This window comes from Salvelinus fontinalis, chromosome 7 (assembly GCF_029448725.1).
Source record: "Salvelinus fontinalis isolate EN_2023a chromosome 7, ASM2944872v1, whole genome shotgun sequence".
NCBI lineage: Eukaryota > Metazoa > Chordata > Actinopteri > Salmoniformes > Salmonidae > Salvelinus > Salvelinus fontinalis.
In genome coordinates, this window is record NC_074671.1 from 58,821,760 (window position 1) to 58,843,768 (window position 22,009).

At 45.6% G+C, this 22,009-nt stretch overlaps 2 protein-coding genes across 2 annotated transcripts in view; both read right to left on the reverse strand.

The window, feature by feature from the left end:
- Positions 1-931, reverse strand: part of LOC129859882 (carboxy-terminal domain RNA polymerase II polypeptide A small phosphatase 1-like) — a 9,348-nt gene extending 8,417 nt beyond the window's left edge. The window contains exon 1 of the mRNA XM_055930105.1: positions 582-931. Within this exon, the coding sequence (XP_055786080.1) occupies positions 582-645 (64 nt within the window). The 5' untranslated portion in view covers positions 646-931. The remainder of the gene's footprint in view (positions 1-581) is intronic.
- A 997-nt stretch (positions 932-1,928) lies between these two features.
- The window catches only part of LOC129859888 (striated muscle preferentially expressed protein kinase-like), a 55,979-nt gene continuing 35,898 nt past the window's right edge, over positions 1,929-22,009 (reverse strand). The window contains exons 27-44 of the mRNA XM_055930109.1: positions 19,952-20,009; positions 18,776-18,853; positions 15,312-15,484; positions 15,150-15,176; positions 14,727-14,879; positions 14,461-14,572; positions 11,703-14,349; positions 10,643-10,786; positions 10,362-10,478; positions 9,866-10,033; positions 7,282-7,404; positions 6,301-6,465; positions 5,449-6,130; positions 5,031-5,270; positions 4,673-4,896; positions 4,450-4,525; positions 4,190-4,339; positions 1,929-3,548 (exon numbers count right to left, since the gene is read on the reverse strand). Of these exons, the coding sequence (XP_055786084.1) occupies positions 3,320-3,548; positions 4,190-4,339; positions 4,450-4,525; positions 4,673-4,896; positions 5,031-5,270; positions 5,449-6,130; positions 6,301-6,465; positions 7,282-7,404; positions 9,866-10,033; positions 10,362-10,478; positions 10,643-10,786; positions 11,703-14,349; positions 14,461-14,572; positions 14,727-14,879; positions 15,150-15,176; positions 15,312-15,484; positions 18,776-18,853; positions 19,952-20,009 (5,566 nt within the window). The 3' untranslated portion in view covers positions 1,929-3,319. The remainder of the gene's footprint in view (positions 3,549-4,189; positions 4,340-4,449; positions 4,526-4,672; positions 4,897-5,030; positions 5,271-5,448; positions 6,131-6,300; positions 6,466-7,281; positions 7,405-9,865; positions 10,034-10,361; positions 10,479-10,642; positions 10,787-11,702; positions 14,350-14,460; positions 14,573-14,726; positions 14,880-15,149; positions 15,177-15,311; positions 15,485-18,775; positions 18,854-19,951; positions 20,010-22,009) is intronic.

Sequence of the window (22,009 nt, forward strand, 5' to 3'; positions counted from 1 at the left end):
CTAGGGCAGGCTATTGAAGCTGTACAGTCCTCTTGTGGTAACTACTGATTGCATAACAGCGGGAAAAGCTTTTCAAGAACGCACCACCCATAAAACATGTTGACCAGTCTTCTAGAACAATGGTTAATGTAAACAAGTCACACGTTTATAAATGCATCAGTCTGTAGCCTAGTACACAGCTGCGTTTTAAAATGTTAAAACTCTCAACAAGTTATTTCAGAAGTGTTCGCTTTTTTAGGAGATCTATGACAGACAGCAACTGCAGCCTCGTCAATTAATTGTAGCTAGATTACGCGATTTGATTGAGTGGGCTCGTCCGTCCTCACTGCAGTAACCTTGCCTGTCAAAAAGTTGCGTCGCGTATCACAACAATGTTGCCATTTGAAGCTTAGTTGTTGCCATTCATTGTGGTCACACAATGGTAGTAGACGATTGCATATTTGATAGTTTCGTTTCGTAAACACTGTCCTCGTCGTTGAAAACACCCAATGGACGACGAACTAGGCTAGCTAACTGTGAAAAGTTTTGAGTGTGGTGCAAAACAACTGACGTGCATCTTGAGAACTTTCTCCAGAACTTACCCTTCTCTCTATTCGCCTCTTCATCTCGACTAACTTGCGTGATTATTGAGGACTGGTGGTCCATTACACCAGACTTTATTCACAATAGAAACTAAAAACTTTGTTCCGTTTTCGATTGTTCGCTGACTAGGAACATTAAATTATAATTGTGCACTAAGTTACATAACCGCAAACAGTATTTAAATACATTACGCATCCAAACGATTACATTTCTCGGCTATTCAATTACGTACCAGACCGGTATAAAATCTACAAATAAAAGTTATATACATTTAAAAGGGAGTTGGTAACTTTGTTTCAACATGGAGTTCAACTCCGCTCTCAATTTGAAGATACAAACATGGAACTCGGCGGTTTCAAGGCTTCCCATTCCTTTTAAAGTGGCACACAAATGTATGATTGTGCACCGAGAGTGGCAGTCCACTTTTGCAAGAGTACTCGACAGACTACGACGGTCCCTTGAACCATAATTATAGGCCTATTGTAATTCTGCGTTCATAACATCTTGTAATTTCGTAAATATCAGGATATGACTGGGATATATCTAATTGAACGCACCTCCACTGGTATTACTAGTGGGAAACTCGTCTATCATCCCTGTGCTCCGAGTTTCCCACTTGCACCTCTCTGACCGAGTTTGTCAACAAAAAAGACAATCTTCAGCAATTGTTATTTATGGTAAGAACAAAATACAAATTGTTATTACAAAATTGATTCTGTTCATCTATTATAGTAGAAAAAGTGAAAGCAGCTCTGACATACTTTTATGCCATACAAATATTTACGACTTCACAACTGGTAATTACCACCTTCCCACTTGCATTTGAACGCATCATAAGTAACAAGGAAACAAAGATACATTTTCAAAATGGAACTTGAAACTTTTAACGATAGAGAAGAAGCTGTCCACAAGCTGTTAACAGGTTGAAAGCACTACGCCGCATTCTACTTCTACCTCGACTACAACCCTCCTCGCTGACTTGGGGACTTTTATGTTCGTCATAGCCTTCCTTCACTTTTAATTACCTTTGTAGCTTGATTGACAGAAAGTATTTAATATTTCATGCAAATAAATGTGATATTATATTCTCCTCTCTCGAACACTTAAAATTATATTCGCCATGCGAATGTTTACAATTTACAGTAGTAGAGTACATCAGTTGCTTTGCGTAGCCTACTGTACTCTAGAACTTTTTATATTCTCAAAGGAACGCCCAGTTAGGGAACCCTTGAAACTGACTGACGAGGGGAAAAGGATAGGGAGTGTCGTTCAAGTGCAAGTACTGTCGGAACAACCGCTTTAGTTCAATAGGAGTCCAATTTAAAGGGAAGAATAATGAGAATGTGTGTTTTGCAATTGTATCAATAGTTTATTACAGACTATTTCATAAAAACATTTTAAACCATTTCCACATTATAAACACTGCAAATTAAAACATTTACAAATATTCAACCATCCAAACTCATACAAAAAGAAATACTGTATGTATGATGAAAAGTAATACATAGGAGTCTGTATACCAAAAAGGACTTTCTGTATATTCTTTCTTCATGGCACCTATGTCCATTTTGTGCAATAGGCCTAATGGTTGACAAAAGTGTCCCAAAATTGTATGATATGAATTGTTCAATAAATTAACAGAACACATATTGGGCATCATCTGTAAGTAAGCCATTTACATGGACAACACATTTACATGATAAAGTTTGTAAATTGACCCATTTTAGGCAAAATTGACTGCTGGTCAAGCTAAGAGCAACCTGTCCAATCAACAGAACATACTGTAGAATTCTAGTCCAGCCATTGGCGCAGTGATGACATTGATGAGGTGTGACAAATCCAATAGAAGACTATAGAATCTACATAATCAAAGTCTGACCGTTTTCATCAATGAAGTTGCACTATTGTTCAACTTGAGCATCAACCACAGGACATTTGGTTGCGCCACTGACTACTAAGATACTCTACTATATTCACAGGTTTATTATCTGTATTTATGAACAGTATAATCACAATGGTGAGCAATATTTTTGCACTGTTTTCATTGTATTTAGAAAATCACCCAAAAGAAGAAAAAAAGCACACATGCAAATAAATTAACATGAAAAAGGTAAACAGGTCACATACAATTTCATGAACAAAAACGTTTTTATTTTTGGTTTTGCGTTTTTCAGATGTGTAAATAAATGCAACATAAATTAGCAGCATATATGATGGTACATTCACATAATCACCACCAAATATCAGGATGCAGAAATAAGGCTGTGCTCTAAAATCAAACTGACAAATATGTGTGTTCCAGGTTAATCAGATTGAATGAATTTTCCAAACCAAATGTCCTGTTTTGTATATTTAAAAGTTCTACACACATTGCGATAGCAAGCTCGGAGTAGTACTAGCAGACAGTAGACCTGAATTAGAAACAAATCGTGCCAGGTCCAAAAACAAACGATAACTCAATATTTTGAAACCGTGGTGTCCAACAATCCAACAACTGGATGAAAATCTCAGTTGATGAACTGTCCAAGATTCATTCTGTTAGGTCTCAGTAGAATGAGACTCCATGCAGTCTGTGGGCTGGTGCAATGCTCATGGCTCTAGTCTCTACTCCCATAACTTACTGTGGGGGATGAGGACTCAGTCCTCCCTCTATCATGGAGCCCACGGTTGTGCACCACACATCCTCCATACCTCCACCCTCTGGTGGCCAGTTAACACTGACATAAGTCATATGCCTTCACTTAGGTAGGTTTGGTGTGGTCGATGTGGTTGAAGAAGCTGAGCTGGAGTAGGAGCGTAGGAGGACCCTGTGTTTGGTGGCGACCTCGGTGCGACGTCGATGGTGCTCCCCCAGGAACTCCTTCAGCTTGGTGGTGGTGAAGGTGAGCGTCTGTCTCCTCAGCTTCATCAGGTACGAGTCCTGCAGCCATGCGTGGGTGATACAGTCCTTGGTGCTCGGACGGGCCCTGCGTTGCAATAAAACACATTGTCCAATCAGGGATCAGAACACAGGAGTCCTGTACTGATCTAGAATCATGACCCCACTTTTTTTGAACGTTTTAATTTTTATTTTACCCCTTTTTCAGGGTATCCAATTGGTAGTTAGGCTTGTCTCATCGCTGCAACTCCCGTACGGACTAGGGGGAGGCGAAGGTCGAGAACCATGTGTCCTCTGAAACACAACCCAGCCAAGCCGTACTGCTTCTTGACACGGTAGCCAGCTGCACCAATGTGTCGGAGGAAACACCGTACAACTGGCAACTGTGTCAGCATGCACTGCGCCCACCCCGCCACAGGAGTCACTAGAGCGTGATGGGACAAGAACATCCCTGCCGGTCAAACCCTCCCCTAACCCGGACGACACTGGGCGACTTGTACGCCACACCATGGGTCTCCCGGTCGCGACCGGCTGCAACAGAGCCTGGACTCGAACCAGGATATCTAGTGGAAGTGGCCTTAGACCACTGCGCCACTCGGGAGGGAATGACCCCACTTTCCATGTAATCTTTTTCATTATGATCTAAAAGGCTAAAATGATCCTGGATCATCACTCCACTCCTGGTTTGTTAAATAAGATAATGATGTAGCTACTCTTTGAAGCACTCACCAGGCAAAACTACTCAGCATCTTCTTGAGGAACATCGAGGCACTTTGGGAGACGTTGGGGTAGAGCTTGGTCGGGTCAAACTTGGCAATCTGGATTTTGGTCTCAGTCTGGTGTGGGTCTTTGTCCTGAAAAGGCAGTCTACCGCTAAGCCTGAACAAAAGTGTCATACACAATGAGAGTTCTGAGAGAAAAAAAGAAATCGCACAACTTCACAGACCTATGACAATAGTGACTATGAAATGAGTAAGTTGTATATTTACATGACGTAGGTTAGAACCCCCAGGCTCCAGATGTCAGCTGGAGGGCCGACCACATCACCTTTCACCATCTCCGGAGCTTTTCACACCAGCATAGAAGGAGCAGAGAGAGAGTTCAGAGGAAAGTAGTGATCAAGGTGATGATAACAGCTTATTACCCAAGAAGTACCTGGCGTGTACCAGTTGAGATACCAGTTGTAAATTCAATAAAGTGTTACCAACTCACACATATACTCCAGTGTGCCCAGGCCGCTGTTGTATTGTTTGAGGGAGAGAGGGTTGAAGTTCTGCGCGCTGCCAAAGTCTACGATCTTGATGACATTGAGGTTGGTGACCATGACGTTGTCAGGCTTGATGTCTAGATGGAGGATGCGTCTGTTGTGGAGGTACTCCAAACCCTGAAGGAGCTGAACCAGGTAACACACCACGTCATCCTCCGAGTAACGGAACCTTAGCAGGAAAATAGATTTATTCCACGGATATGTTGTAGAGCACAGCTGAGAGCAGTGTGCAAGTCTGTGTATGTGTGTGTGTGTGTACGTGTGTGTATGTGTGTGTGTGTGTGAGCATCATGCTCCACACACCTGTCTATAAGGCTGTGGAGCAGCTCCTTGCCAGTGCAGTACTCAGCCACCAGTACCAGGTAACGTGGGGTGACGTAGGCCTCGTGGAGGGTCATGACCTTGTCGTTGTGGAGAGACTTGAGGATCTCATACTCCTGCAGGATGGACTTCTTAGTCTCCTGGTCGTACGGAACGATCTTTGCCATGAAGACGTGTCCTGTGGCGTTCTCTCGACACTCCCGGACCACACCGAACCGCCCTCTGGCCAGACAGAGACAATACGGCAGTTTAGTCACTAAATAATGTGTGGTTAAACATGAAGCCAGTTTCCCTGACTGAAATGAACCATATAAGTAGTAGTAATAGCAATACTGTGTACTGTAATAGTGTACTACTGTAGCTGTAAAAATATTGACCACATCTCTAACATCTCAGTCACCTGGCTTTCTCATCCAGGAAGGTGTAGGGCTTCTGTGGGACTCCCTGTCGTAGAGCTGTCTCACCCGGCTTGAGTGTGGTGCGGTCCCTGGGGGTCCCTCGAACAGGGGTGCCCCTCCCCTCCCCTATTGGGCTCAGACTGCTGACCTGGAGCACTTGGGGGGAGAATGAGGGGGCCGGGAGGGGGCTGGGGGCCATACGGGCAGGGGCGTAGGTAGGAACGGATGCCATGACGGGCTTGGTGGGGGTGGAAGGAGGTGTAACGAGAGGGAGAGGGGGAGAGATGGGCGGGGTTTGGGTCATGGGTGGGACCACGTTGACAGGACTCTGGGGTTTGGGGAGGACGAAGGGAGGAGGTTTGACTACAGGTGGGGAGGGGAGAGTTGGAGGGGTGTTAGGGGTGACCGCCAGGGGTTCAGTTGGAGGGGTTGTGATGGCAGGGCTGGAGGGGGCCGAAGGTGTAGAGGGAGAGAGAGCTGCGGTGGGAGCAGGGGAGGTTAGAGAGGTCTGTGTAAGGGAGGGTGAAGAGGGAGAGACAGTGGACACCGTTTTACCAGGAGGTTGCATTACTGCTGGTTTGACCTTTGGGATAACAGTCACTAAGGTGGTAGCGGCTGGGGCAGGGTGGGGGGGAGGTGAGGAGATTGTCTTCACAATGGCCACCGCTGGAGAGGACACGCCTACTGCAAAGCAAACACATCTCTCTTCAATATCATATTATCATAACCATTTTGTGAAACAAATATGCAACAATACAGAAAAAACGGCAGAACTTTCTTTACCACCTCTTTTGATCCAATTTAACACAATTTACAGAATTTGAACCCCCTGTCCAAAAGGTGTGTTTCAGCACCTGTTGAGTCCAGACTGACTTTGTCCGATGTGTTGCTGTAGGGTCCCTGTCCAGCCTTGTTGACGCAGGCCACTCTGAACCTAAAGGCGCCCCCTGGTGGCAGGTCTGTGACGTTGTAGTAACAGTCAGCCACTCCAGTCGCTATGATCAGCCAGTTGGCATCACCTGAAAGGAGAAAGAAAAGAATGCTTCATTTATATGATTGCCAATTGCGTTACGTTATATCAATATGGTCAAATATCCAAATTATATGCGTCCCTTTGACTTTACACACCACTGTCATTTGTTGCAGTACTTATAATCCACACAAGGTGGAGATAGTGTTTCATGTTGATGATGAAACAGATGAAGGTTATGTTTACAATATCAGTTGTACACTAAGGTGGTGTGGAGACATAATTATCTGTCATAGTCACAACGGATACAGAGGAATAACAGAATAACAAAAGAACATTCACATGGTAATGAGGAAATAGTGGGGCACAATCCAATGAACAAACACAGACAACAACAATCATCCAAAGCCCAGCCTGGCAGTCACTGTGTGGTAATACAAGGTATGAAGCCATCCAATTCAATCAGTCCTGAAATCATATTAACATTCATGTCATTCCCACTTTGATACAATCCTAACGATGTAGGCTCTACAATGATTCACCGTATTATAAGACCATAATGACTTATAAAGCGTGATGAAATAGGGCTCATTAGCAGTCTATGTGGCCAGTTTGTACTGTGACTATTTGCCCAGTGTTTGAGTTATTCACTGCACAGTAGTGTTTAAAGTGACAGCCAAAGGTGTTTCCTATCCAACCGTCAATAAGGATAATACATTTGGGTGAAGCGGGCTGTAAAATAAATCAAAAATTAATATTTGGCTTCAGTTCATGGAGATGACTAGCCTGGAATCCAAATTGATATTCTCAGTGTCAATCGTGACATCAGTTTGGACTCCAGGCTAGGAGATGAATGTCAACCCACCTTCTGTCTTCCTCTCCAGAGAGTAGCTACAGGGGGGCTTGGTGTCGGCTGGTTTCCATAGCACCAGGGCTGTGTTGTTGTATGTCTGAGGAACCTCCGGGGTACCTGGCCTTTTGGGGACACCTGGAGGGGGTGACAGAGGGGAGGAGGGTGGGGTGGAGGGGAGGGGAGGGGAGGATGAAGGTGGGGTGGAGGGGAGATAAAGGAGGGGTAGAGGGGTGATAAAGGAGGGGTAGAGGGGAGATGAAGGAGGGGTAGAGGGGAGATGAAGGAGGGGTGGAGGGGAGATAAAGGTGGGGTGGAGGGGAGATGAAGGAGGGGTGGAGGGGAGATGAAGGAGGGGTAGAGGGGAGATGAAGGAGGGGTAGAGGGGAGATGAAGGAGGGGTAGAGGGGAGATGAAGGAGGGGTAGAGGGGAGATGAAGGAGGGGTAGAGGGGAGATGAAGGAGGTGTAGAGGGGAGATGAAGTTGGGGTAGAGGGGAGATGAAGGTGGGGTAGAGGGGAGATGAAGTTGGGGTAGAGGGGAGATGAAGGAGGGGTAGAGGGGAGATGAAGGTGGGGTAGAGGGGAGATGAAGGTGGGGTGGAGGGGAGGGGAGATGAAGTTGGGGTAGAGGGGAGATGAAGGAGGGGTAGAGGGGAGATGAAGGTGGGGTAGAGGGGAGATGAAGATGGGGTGGAGGGGAGGGGAGATGAAGGTGGGGTAGAGGGGAGATGACAGTGGGGTGGAGGGGAGGGGAGATGAAGTTGGGGTGGAGGGGAGATGAAGTTTGGGTGGATGGGAGATGAAGTTGGGGTAGAGGGGAGATGAAGTTGGGGTGGAGGGGAGATGAAGGTGGGGTAGAGGGGAGATGACAGTGGGGTGGAGGGGAGATGAAGTTGGGGTGGAGGGGAGATGAAGGTGGGGTAGAGGGGAGATGACAGTGGGGTGGAGGGGAGATGAAGTTGGGGTGGAGGGGAGATGAAGGTGGGGTAGAGGGGAGATGAAGGTGGGGTAGAGGGGAGATGAAGGTGGGGTAGAGGGGAGATGAAGGTGGGGTGGAGGGGAGATGAAGGTGGGGTAGAGGGGAGATGAAGGTGGGGTAGAGGGGAGATGACAGTGGGGTGGAGGGGAGATGAAGTTGGGGTAGAGGGGAGATGAAGGTGGGGTGGAGGGGAGATGAAGGTGGGGTGGAGGGGAGATGAAGGTGGGGTGGAGGGGAGATGAAGGGTTAGGAGCAATAGGAAGTTAGAGGGAGATGTTGGGTATGGTGGAGGGGGAAGTTTGAGTAAAAAAAAGTTTTATTGTCACATTATTTGATGGGTTAGTGTGTCACAGAGGGGGAGGTTTGGAGAAGGGGAGAGTTTGGATGGGGTGGGGTGTCACAGAGTGGAAGGATGGAGATAGCCGATGGAAAGAGGAGAAACCACAGAGGACAGAGAGATGGGTTTGAGCATTTTTTTAAAGCAAACCATACACAGCACTAATAGCTTTTCACCCTGATATGATGATGCATTTTAATGAAGGCTGCCCACTGCTGAGACTGATCGAGCCAAGGCCTCAGACTTCAGACAAGATGAGCAGTCTGGGGAATCTCTCACCCAACAGATTGATGGCAAATGGAGACAGATAGCATCAGCAGACGGGATTAGCAATGCAGACGCCCAGACAGTGTTCCCAGAGCAATTCAATTTGAAGCTGTGAAAATCAAACTGAAATGTAGGGCATTGAGTCTGACACCTGAATAAGAGAGAGAGGCCATCAGGTGTCTGGAGTCACCTAGTTCTGTCGCTTTGCTGATGGCTATTTGACATTTTTATTGATATTGTTATTTATAGCCTGATGTCTGGACAAGAACCAACAGATGCCAAATCATAATTTGATCATCCTGTTGTTGCAGGAACAACAAAAGACTTCTAAAGTTTGTAATTTCCACTTTAAAATGTCAGACTTTATTTGCCTTAACGAAAAATTTATCAACCCCTACAAAGAAATATTAATTATAATCCACATAATAATTCACATTTCCCGTTGCTGCAGGATTATCTTCCTGCTGTGAAAAACTGGGTCAAATTAAGATCCGGAATCTGTAGTAGCTAGATGGACTGTCTGAGTGACAGTTGATTATTTAATTCTAACACATTGGATTACAGCCTGGGAGCACATCTTTCTATTTGTAATAAGCAGAACTCTCCTCTTGGAATAATTATAAAGAGGTTGTAAATTCAAGGCAAAAAGCCATTAGTTTAATCAGCCGTAAACTACATTAATATTTATGCCCATGTCATTAATATGCATTGCATTCACACTCGAATACAAATCCTATTACCTAAACCTTTCAAGGTTCAACACATCGTAAAGATTCATAATAAATGTTTTTGCTTAGAATGAAGTGCAAATACCCCTTTCTCAATTCAGTGTAAATGTCATGTTTACACTAAAGGTTTTGTATGCAATTCAAATCCAATAGATTTGTCCAGGATATTAGAATATCACATGAAGATGACGGTTAAAAAAATTGGTATTTTCCTGTTTCTCCACAAATCTAAATGACGGGATTATCGTTGATAATAACATTTTCTTGTAGATAACATGTTACTCACAGGCCAGGGACAGTGTGCAGGAGCTGGTGACGCTGGCTAAGGGGTTACTGGCCACACACTCATAGAGCCCTGCGTCCCTCCTGCTGGTCTTCATGATGGTAACGAGCTGCCTGCCGTCTGGACAGGAGATCAGGTTCATCCTGTCGTCCATCTCCAGTGGTTTCTTATCTGTGGACAATCAAACCCATCAACAATAATAATTACAGTGGCATCCTGTAAAGTAATGTCGTATTTTACAGTCCTATTTCAAAAGGTGTTTATCTAGTATTCGATGAGAAACTTTATGGAAATAATGAGCAATCTCTAACATCAACACAAGTTTAGGAAGTCGTGCTCACACAGGGCACCATGTAAGTATGAGCTATGATGGGTTATGACAATATATCATCCCTTCACAGGCAACAACCAACGTTTCAGCAGCGGCTCCTACGGTAATGCTTTGTTAGACAGCGCTGTTGCAAAGAGTGTTGTGTCTGTCAGCTCTATGAGTTCTTACCTTTTGTCCAGCTGATTTGTGGGTGGGGGCTGCCAGCCGGGAGGCAGCTAAGAGTGACAGGGTCACCCTCCAATAAGACGTGGTCCCTCAGCTTGATGTGGAACACAGGAGGGAAATCTGGGAAAAACAAGGGTGTGGCTTAATAATAATATTGAACATGAACACTGAGCATGAACTTAGAACGTAAAAGCAGTGTGCAGCTTTTCTATTTCATTGCCAAACTCCAACTGTATGCACATTCAACATAAAGGCAACTGGTTGCCGAATTTAGCAAACAGTACTAGAGGAAGTGCGGGAGTACTGCAGGCTGCCTGATGACCCCTCACCCTTGGCTGAGGGGAGGTCAGTCTGAGAGGGGGTCTTATCCTTCCTGCTCCTGCCCAGACCCCACCTGTCCCACCGCGACCGCCTGTCAGTCTCTGGAGCTGTGGAGAACAAGACATAATGGCAAACAGCTGAGACAGGAGAACCTGAGGAGGTGAGCTAATATCGCCAGTATCTATGCCGCAATAGTCTATGTGCCTGGGGGCTAGTGTCAGTCTGTCCTATCTGGTGTAATTCTCCTGTCTTATCTGGTGCCCTTTGATCTTAGGTGTACTCTCTCTAATTCCTCACTCACTCACTCACTCACTCACTCACTCACTCACTCACCTACTCACTCACTCACTCTCCCCTCCCGTAGGACCTGAGACCTAGGACCATGCCTCAGAACTACCTGGCCTGATGACTCCTGGCTGTCCCCGTCCCCAGTCCACCTGGTTGTGCTGCTGATCCAGGACCTGCTATTTTGACCCTCTCTCTCTCCCACCACCTGCTGTCTCGACCTCTGAATGCTTGGCTATGAAAAGCCAACTGACATTTACTCCTGAGGTGCTGAACTGTTGCACCCTCTATAACCACTGTGATTATTATTTGACCCTGCTGGTGATCTTTGAACGTTTGAACATGTTGAAGAACGATCTGGCCTTAATAGCCATGTACTCTTACACTTTTAGAAAAGAAATTGCTATCTAGAACCTAAAAGGGTTCTTCGGCTGTCCCCATAGGAAAAGCCTTTGAAGAATCCTATTGGGTTCCAGGTAGAACCCTTTCCCGAGAGGGTTTAACATGAAACTCAAAAGAGTTCTAATTGGAACCAAAAAGGGTTCTTCAAAGGCTTCTATGGGGACAGCTGAAGAAACCTTTGGGAATCCTTTTTTCTGAGATTGTATAATCTACACCCGGCACAGCCAGAAGAGGACTGATGTAAAAAGGGCTTTATAAATACATTTGATTGATATTTGATGGAAATTGCCAATGCTATCTTAGCCAGCATAATATAACAAGATACATATCACTTACTGAGCGACTTTTGACTTTTTGACTTTTCGGAATGAAGGCTTGATGCAGACCCAATGGATTCCTTGGACACTTTGGATTCTTTGTTTGTCTGTTTGGCTAGCTGATTCTCTGGGATCCCCATCTCTTTGAGACCTCGTCCTTCGGACTGGGAATGTCGATGACGGGAAAACAGTGGAGTTTTCCTTCCCTCTGGCTTCTCTTCCTTCATCTCTTTCCTATCCTCTGACTGGCTTCGGACTTTCCCAGAAATTCCTGCCACCTTGTTCTCAAACTTCTTCCTCATCGCTAAGACGGTGTAATCGCTGACCTTCTTAAAATCCGTTTCTTCTGCATTTTTACGACTTTTCTCTTCCTCCACGCGTCGCTTGGCCTCTTTCTCCTCCTTCCTTTCCTCTGACTTGCTCCTCAAATTGGCTGAGATACCCGCTACTTTGTTCTCGAACTTCCGCCGCATGGCGAAGACAGACGACTCCTCCGACTTTTTGCGTTCTCTCGCCTCCTGCTCTCTCCGAGCCTCTATATTGTCCAGCTCTGTCGTGTCCAGACTCTTACTACGGCCTATGGCCCAGGACACCCTGCGCTTACTGGCCGCAGGCTCAGTCTCCTTTGACTTCTCCTCCTTTTTATCTATGGACGGGGTCCTCTTGGTGCGCATGGAGAACCGTCCAATGATGCCCAGGGACCCTGTGTCTCTCTCCACCTCCCTCAAGTCCTGGACGGACTTGGACTTCTCCTGCAATCCTTGGGGCACCATCTCCAGCGGCGCCCCCAGACGCCCCGGCCGGTATACCTCCTCACCCTCGCCTGTCTTACGGGGAAGGGTCGGGGACTTCTCTTCTGATTTGGTCCTGGTAAGTCTCCGGAGCCCACGGGTAAGGGATGACTCACGCTTCTTGAACCTGGATTCAAAGACTTCCTCCGAGTCGATGTCCTTGATATCTGTTCTGAGTGGTGTGGTAGGTTGGCGTGGGGTGGTGGGGCGGTCTGGGACCGTAGATGAGCTAGTCGAGATGGTTGGGCTTGTTGGGCGTTCGGTGGCCACCTTGGCGAAGACGGCAGGGTATTCAGGAAATGTGGGGCTAGGTGTTGATTGAGATCTCCGGCTGCTGTCAAGTTTTCCAGATGGTACTACAATAGTTTGCATCACATTGGCATACGCAGACGTTTTTTCTGTAGGCATAACCCCTGGAGAATCATGACCTTTTGCTTTCACCTCTTCTTTCTTTAACTCTATCTCCTGCTTTTCTTTCTGTTCATCTTCCTCAGTATTCTCCTCCTCTATGACGATCACAGGAGCTAACACAGTGGGAGACCTGCCCTGGGAAATCTCCCTCTTCGACTCGTGTCTATCAACCCTCTCCTGTGCTTTGGTCCTTCTCTCCATCTCTTCATCTCTTTCAGAAGTCTCCTCAGACTTGCTCTTCTTCTTCTCCTCTGGCTCTTTCTCTTCCCTCGCTCCTTGGTCCTCTTTGACTGGTGTGGGCTGTATGGAGGAGGAGGGCCCATGAGAGTAAGGTCTGGAATCCAGCCTGGTCTGCTCCGTAATTGCTGATATGGAAGTGGCCTTCTGGAGGTCTTTCCCCTGTGCATTCCTCTCAATGCTCTGGGTCCTTTCAGCACTGTCTCTCCTCTCAGTGCTCTGGCTAGATGTGCTAGTGGGGATCTCTAAGGGGGCTCCAAACTGCCGGTGTAGAGGCATGGGCTCCGAGTCTCCCTGACTGAAAGAGGAACTCTTCTGGAACATTTTGGTTTTGGATGTGTCCTCCACTGCACTTTCGGTAGAGGCTGCTCTGGCCAGCGACCGCTCTGGCGCCCCCACCCTGGATCTCCTCAAGTTTCGGTCCAGGGACGAGGTTCGCCTCTCGTTGTCCATTCCAAGGGTCTCCAGCAGAGGACCTCGCAGGCCGCTTTTGCTGTTGCCTCCCCTCAGCAGCCTCTGTCTCATCAGTTCCAGTTTGAGGGCATAGTCCTCCTGGCTCATCTTAGCCGCCCCAGGGCTGGAGCTCCGATTTGGTAGCTCCATGGAAACTGCCTTTTTAAGGCTTTTTTTCCCGCTGTCTTCCTTGCCCTCCTCCACAGCCCCCTCCTCTGGCTCAATGTGGAGAAGCAGAGCCGAGTCAGCTGAACTGCCCCTCCTCATCGTCGCTCTCCGGGACTTCGTCTGAGTGTCATCCTCCTCCACACTCGTGCCCTTCTTCAGGGGGACTCTCTTTGTTTTCACTGCAGTCTTCTCCTCTTCTGAAGACCCACCATCTTCCTCGGTTGTTACCCTTTTTCTCGTTCCTCTGCTTCCTCCTAATTCCTTGGCCTCCTTTTTGGACACCACCTCCTCTATGGGCTGTTCCCTGTGCCGGGTTAACCACGCCCCTTCCACTGTCCCATTGGACCTGGAAGGTGGTCCTGTGACGTCCTCGTCACCTGGTATCTCGTTGAGGGAGACCCTAGAGCCGGAGAAGACCATAGATAGAGGCATGGGGATGAAGGGGAGTTCGTCCACATCTTCGTCCGAGTCAGAGGATGAGGAGGGTGGGGGCGATCCCTCTTTGAGGTGACGGGCCACAGCGATGGAGATGTGGTTGGACGAGTCGTTGAGAAGCTCAGGGATGGAGCGCATCACCATCTTGGATTTGTAGCTGATGAGGGAACGCTGGGTAGAGATAGGGAAAAAGGGACGTGTTAAAGGAGTAATTTGGAAGGTACTTAGAGAGATTCATTGAAGTGCATTAATCAATGTACTACTAAATAATTAATGCCTTACCTGCCAACGTCTTCGAGATAAGACCTGCTTTAGGATCGCTGTGTTGATGCTCTTGTCTTTTAATGAAGTCTTGAACCAGGGGTGGCGAAGGCTCTCTGTAGCGTTAGGCCTCCTGAGAGTAAAACATCACATGGTGACGAATTAAACACTAAGTCCCAAACACTTATTTTCTGTTCTTATTTTGTGTTGAAATTGTTTGTATTCCTAATATAAGGGAATTCATTACAATCCATTTATACCAAGGCATTATCATCAATAACACTCACAGTCTGTCAGCCACCAACAGTTTGATGACGAATCCCTTGGCCTCTCTACAGAGGTCAGAAAACATACTCTCCTCAAAAGCCACATTTTGGTTCCTGATGTTGAGGACAGTGCATCTGTCGTTCTCCCCAGCAAACGGAGACACACCAGTCAGGCTAGAAGGGAAATATTTTATGTCTTTTACTGAGACTGTTTACTAGCTGTCAAATCCATTTTAAGTGGGTCAACTGAAGCCTGTGGCAATGTGCAAACAATATGCAGGTGATATGCATTGGTGTTTTGCTTACTGAGGTTAAAGAGTGTGACGGAAAATTACATTTCAAGATTGACAGAAATGTAATGCAAAAGGTGTATTGAATTCTAAGAATATCTCAACCAGACACATTTATCATGTTCTTAGTCTAACCAGAACCTTAACCACTCACCATAGGTAAGTGATAACCCCAATAGGCCTGTGAACAGAGAGAGGGAGAGGAATTACTTTCAGAGGGCAAGATGAAGGAGAGAGGTAGAGAGCGATAAAATCATGATTAATCAGGAAATAGATTAAAGGAGTCTCCAGCCCCCTCTCCCGACCAGGTGCTCACCAGATGTCTGTTGCCTTGGAGACCGGCGTTTGGTTAACGATCTCCGGGGCAACAAATTCCGGAGTGCCGTATTTGCAGTAGTGGGCTTCATTGGTCTCCAGCTTGACGGCATTGCCAAAGTCACAGATGCGGATCTTGTCACTGTGTCGGGCTGCCATGAGGATGTTCTCAGGCTGGGTGGGTTGGAGAAAAACAGGGAATTATTAAGAACATAAGCTAGGTTTCCGTCCAATTGGCAACAGATTTTCATGCTAATATTCTAAAATACAAATAAAATGTACATTAGAGACTATCCTCTGTTATTTGATCTACACTGCTCAAAAAAATAAAGGGAACACTTAAACAACACAATGTAACTCCAAGTCAAAAACACTTCTGTGAAATCAAACTGTCCACTTAGGAAGCAACACTGATTGACAATAAATTTCACATGCTGTTGTGCAAATGGTATAGACAAAAGGTGGAAATTATAGGCAATTAGCAAGACACCCCCCAAAACAGGAGTGATTCTGCAGGTGGTGACCACAGACCACTTCTCAGTTCCTATGCTTCCTGGCTGATGTTTTGGTCACTTTTGAATGCTGGCGGTGCTCTCACTCTAGTGGTAGCATGAGACGGAGTCTACAACCCACACAAGTGGCTCAGGTAGTGCAGTTCATGCAGGATGGCACATCAATGCGAACTGTGGCAAAAAGGTTTGCTGTGTCTGTCAGCGTAGTGTCCAGAGCATGCAGGCGCTACCAGGAGACAGGCCAGTACATCAGGAGACGTGGAAGAGGCCGTAGGAGGGCAACAACCCAGCAGCAGGACCGCTACCTCCGCCTTTGTGCAAGGAGGTGCACTGCCAGAGCCCTGCAAAATGACCTCCAGCAGGCCACAAATGTGCATGTGTCTGCTCAAACGGTCAGAAACAGACTCCATGAGGGTGGTATGAGGGCCCGATGTCCACAGGTGGGGGTTGTGCTTACAGCCCAACACCGTGCAGGACGTTTGGCATTTGCCAGAGAACACCAAGATTGGCAAATTCGCCACTGGCGCCCTGTGCTCTTCACAGATGAAAGCAGGTTCACACTGAGCACATGAGCACATGTGACAGACGTGACAGAGTCTGGAGACTCCGTGGAGAACGTTCTGCTGCCTGCAACATCCTCCAGCATGACCGGTTTGGCGATGGGTCAGTAATGGTGTGGGGTGGCATTTCTTTGTGGGGCCGCACAGCCCTCCATGTGCTCGCCAGAGGTAGCCTGACTGCCATTAGGTACCGAGATGAGATCCTCAGACCCCTTGTGAGACCATATGCTGACACATGCACATTTGTGGCCTGCTGGAGGTCATTTTGCAAGGCTCTGGCAGTGCACCTCCTTGCACTAAGGCGGAGGTACCGGTCCTGCTGCTGGGTTGTTGCCCTCCTACGGCCTCCTCCACGTCTCCTGATGTACTGGCCTGTCTCCTGGTAGCGCCTGCATGCTCTGGACACTACGCTGACAGACACAGCAAACCTTTTTGCCACAGTTCGCATTGATGTGCCATCCTGGATGAACTGCACTACCTGAGCCACTTGTGTGGGTTGTAGACTCCTTCTCATGCTACCACTAGAGTGAGAGCACCGCCAGCATTCAAAAGTGACCAAAACATCAGCCAGGAAGCATAGGAACTGAGAAGTGGTCTGTGGTCACCACCTGCAGAATCACTCCTGTTTTGGGGGGTGTCTTGCTAATTGCCTATAATTTCCACCTTTTGTCTATTCCATTTGTACAACAGCATGTGAAATTTATTGTCAATCAGTGTTGCTTCCTAAGTGGACAGTTTGATTTCACAGAAGTGTGATTGACTTGGAGTTACATTGTGTTGTTTAAGTGTTCCCTTTATTTTTTTGAGCAGTGTATGTAAAACTATGACTTGATTTGTGTAATCTTATTCATTTTAGTGTACATGTTTTGAGTGAGGAAAGTACATTGGTATCTGAGTAGTATGTATTCTGGGGTTTAAAATATTCTTTCCTTGCTATATTAAGTAAGTTGATAATTGCAAAGGTATCTGTTATACAGTGCCTTCGGAAAGTATTCAGACCCCTTGACTTTTTCCACATTTTGTTACATTACAGCCTTATTCTAAAATGGATTTAATAAAAAAAAAAATCTGCAATCTACACACAATACTCCATATTGACAAAGTAAAAAAAGTATTTTAGAATTTGTAAAAATCAGAAATACCTTATTTACACAAGTATTCAGACCCTTTGCTATGAGACTCGAAATTAAGCTCAGGTCCATAGAGCTTCGACACAGGATTGTGTCCAGCCAGAGATCTGGGGAAGGGTACTAAAAAATGTCTGCAGCATCGAAGGTCCCCAAGAACACAGTGGCCTCCATCATTCTTAAATGGAAGAAGTTTGGAACCACCAAGACTCGTCCTAGAGCTGGCCGCCCGGCCAAACTGAGCAATCGGGGGAGAAGGGCCTTGGTAAGGCAAAGAACCCAATGGTCACTCTGACAGAGCTCTAGAGTTCCTCTATGGAGGTGGTTGTGACAGAAAGGTTTTCCCATCTCTGCAGCACTCCACTAATCCGGCCTTTATGGTAGAGTGGCCAGACGGAAGCCACTCCTCAGTAAAAGGCACATGACAGCCCGCTTGAAATTTGCCAAAAGGCACCTAAAGACTCTCAGGCCATGAGAAACAGATTTTCTGGTCTGATGAAACCAAAATGTAACTCTTTGGCCTGAATGCCAAGCGTCACATCTGGAGGAACCTGGCACCATCCCTACAGTGAAGCATGGTGGTGTCAGCAACATGCTGTGGGGATGTTTTTCAGTGGCATGGACTGGGAGACTAGTCAGAATCGAGGCAAAGATGAACGGAGCAAAGTACAGAGAAATCCTTGATGAAAACCTGCTCCAGAGCGCTCACAACCTCAGACTGGAGAAAAGGTTCACCTTCCAACAGGACAACCACCCTAAGCACACAGCCAAGACAACGAAGGAGTGGCTTCAGGACAAGTCTCTGAATGTCCTTGAGTGGCCCAGCCAGAGCCCGAACTTGAACCGATCGAACATCTCCTCTGGAGAGACCTGCAAGTAGCTGTGCATCAACCCTCCCCATCCAACCTGGCAGACCTTGAGAGGATCTGCAGAAAGGACTGGGAGAAACTCCCCAAATACAGTTGTGCCAAGTTTGTATCTTGTAGCGTCATACCCAAGAAGACTCAAGGCTGTAATCGCTGCCAAGGTTTTTAATATTTAGTACATTTGCAAAAATGTCTAGAAACCTGTTTTTGATTCATCATTATGGGGTATTGTGTGTAGATTGATGAGGGGCACATTTTTTAAAATACATTTTAGAATAAGGCTGTAATATAACAAAATGTGGAAAAAGTCGAGGGGTCTGAGTACTTTCCGAATGCACTGTATAATAGCTTGTGATTAAAGTACTGTATTTGTCCCTTGCACAGTGGGAATCTGATGTACCTTGATGTCAAGATGAGCAATGTCTTTCTGGTGAAGGTAGCTGACCCCTTCAAGCACCTGCTGAATACTGGAGCGGATCTGCAGCACAGAATATCTCCTTTACCACATTTGACATTCTATATTCTACATTCTATATTCTGTATTCTATATTCTACATTCTATATTCTACATTCTACACTGAACAAAAATATAAACACAACATGTAAAGTGTTGGTCCCATGTTTCATGAGGTGAAATAAAACATCCCAGAAATCTTCCGTACCCACAAAAAGCATATTTGTGCACATATTTGTTTACATCCCTGTTAGTGAGCATTTCCCCTTTGCCAAGATAATCCATCCACCTGACAGGTGTGGCATATCAAGAAGCTGATTAAACAGCATGATCATTACACAGGTGCACCTTGTACCGCGGACAATAAAAGCCACTCTAAAATGTGCAGTTTTGTTACACAACGCCACAGATGTCTCATGTTTCGAGGGAGCGTGCAATTGGCATGCTGACTGCAGGAATGTCCAACAGAGCTTTTGACAGAGAATTTAATGTTCATTTCTCTACCATAAGTCGCCTCCAACGTCGTTTTAGAGAATTTGGCAGTACGTCCAACCGGCCTCACAATCACAGACTAAGTGTAACCACACTAGCCCAGGACCTCCACATCTGCTTCTTCACCTGTGGGATTGTCTGAGACCAGCCACCCGGACAGCTGATGAAACTGAGGAGTATTTCTGTCTGTAATAAAGCCATTTAGTGGGGGGAAAACAATATCTGTTTGACTGAGCCTGGCTCCCAAGTGAGTGGGCCTATGAAATCCATAGATTAGGGCCTAATTTATTTATTTTTGATTGACTGATTTCCTTATATGAACTGTAACTCAGTAAAATTGTTGAAATTGTCACATATTGCGTTCATATTTTTGTTCAGTATATATTCTATATTCTATAATCCACAGTCTACATTCTATATTCTACATTCTACATGATATATTCTATAATCTACATTCTACTTTCTGTTTTCTACATTCTTGTACGCTCAACATATAAAAAAAATATTAAAAAAATAAGATTGAACTGAATTTCGCTATCTTTTAGATAAAGATAATTGAGTCGTTCTTGGCTGATTTTTCCATGCAATCCAAAGCACACTCAAACATAAGGCCAACAGGCCAAGGCAAACCTCGGACTCCATGACAGTAGTCTTCTTGGTCAGTCGGTCTAGAAGTTCCTCATGGCATCTTCACACAGCAGTTAAGGAGAATAGAGGTATAGTATGTAATAACCATAGAGATAGATAGAGGACTCTTGTGCCCAAAATCCTATTTTAGCATGGGCAGCGCCATTGAGGACTCACGATTTTGAAGTAATCAACTGGGTGGGACTTCCTATGGGTTAAGGAAGGATCACATGATTACATTTGTGTCATCAGAAGGGATCAGCCAATGAATTATACTCGTGAGCAAACAACACAGTACAGGTGGCACTATGCACCCTTTCAGTTTGTTCACCAACTCGTAGAAGTAGTAGAAGGTGGACTACTTCAAAATGGAGATGGCCTCAATGGCGTTGCACATGCTCTCACAGGCGCCATCATGAGACAGATACAATGATGCAATGTCTATATAAGTCTATGGTGATAACCTTATCACTATAGTCCAAGTGGGAGGCAAATGACATTTTTTATAATAAATGAACCAAACTCCCACACATGGCGTCTCCTGGTAATGAAACCAATCTGTGATGAGTCAGGAGAAAGTAGCGCTTCGGTTCAGTCATGCCTCCAGGGGAGAGGACATTGAGATGAATGTTATGCAGCAGTTCTCTCTCATCCACGCAGTGGGAAGAAGGTGGGAAGAAGGCTAAGGTGGGAAGAAGGCTCTTGGCTCTGGTGTGTTCATGGAGAGGTTTTTATGCAAAGACGTTGGACCAATGCCATATTTTGATCCATATTGGATCTAGCTGTAAACAAAAATTAATATAATTTGAAAACAAACAATTCTAGGAACCACGATGTTGGTTTTTGGTTGAAATCTGGGCTAAATTGAGTACATTGATGGCTTTAGTTTTTGATGCAACATACATAGATGAGATATGTTAGATTAACAGGGAAATAACCTTGTTGCAACCAATACAATACTGTCTCAGAGGATATGTTACATTCAAAATGTTCATCTCTTGTAATATGGCTTCTTACATGCTGACCAGACCGCCCACGTCTGTGTATCCAGGCACTAAAATAGTTTTATTTTAGACGCGTGACGAGCTGCAAGTCCCGCCTCTCCATACTACTCATTGGTTTTTACAAGCATATACCCACATGGGTGATTGAAAGATGAACGGGGTCCACACTCCAGTCAAGTTAGTGGTGGTAATGCCAACCGCCATATAAAATCCACAGAAGAAGAAGAAGAATGAACGAGGAGAGATGAATCAAAGAAAACGAAGTAAAAACTAACTAGGTTTCCTCTTTATCTGTGGATTAATTGTCGGAGTAGAGAACACACGATTTTGAGTGACTCAAAATGGGTCAAAATTCTACAAAGATCCAGAAAAAAAGGACCATAAGCATTTCAGGTAAAATAAACCAATGTTTTCTAAATCCAGAGGCGCTACATGGCAAGACTTACGGGAACACTTGTGAAACAGACCAAACAGACTAGACCGGGGTTTGGTGTTTGAGAAGTGAAAAATGATTCTCAAAATCTAAAGGCACAACCTAGATTGGAGCCAATGTCTTAAGGAGTTGAACATGCTATTTTTCCAATCTTGTCAAAGTGACAAAGTGACAAAAACAACTTTATATCGAAGGAATGCCTTTGATTTAACGGCCTGCACATTCGCAGTTCGGCGCGAGACCCAATGACCTGTTTCTATGCATGAGCTTTGCTAGCCAACGTCGCCATGACATCGCCTACAAGTGTGATCAGGGATTTCTATTGGAAAAGCAGTTTTAGCCTATCTGAATACTGTACTGTCTTTGGTTTATCGCCCAGGACAAATTAGCTAGCAACAAATTAGCTAAATGTCCATGAATGTTTAATGTGTTTTGACATCTCCCCAAATGAATATAGTTGGTTCACAGTTGGTATTTTAACCTGCGTGTCGTGAAAGCGTCTGGTTGGAATAGACAAAAACAACATGCGCATGATGGCGCACGATGGCGCACGCGGACTCATGCGCAGAACCGGTTAGGTCATCATGTTATGGATTTTCTGACAACTGAAATGAATCAAAGAGT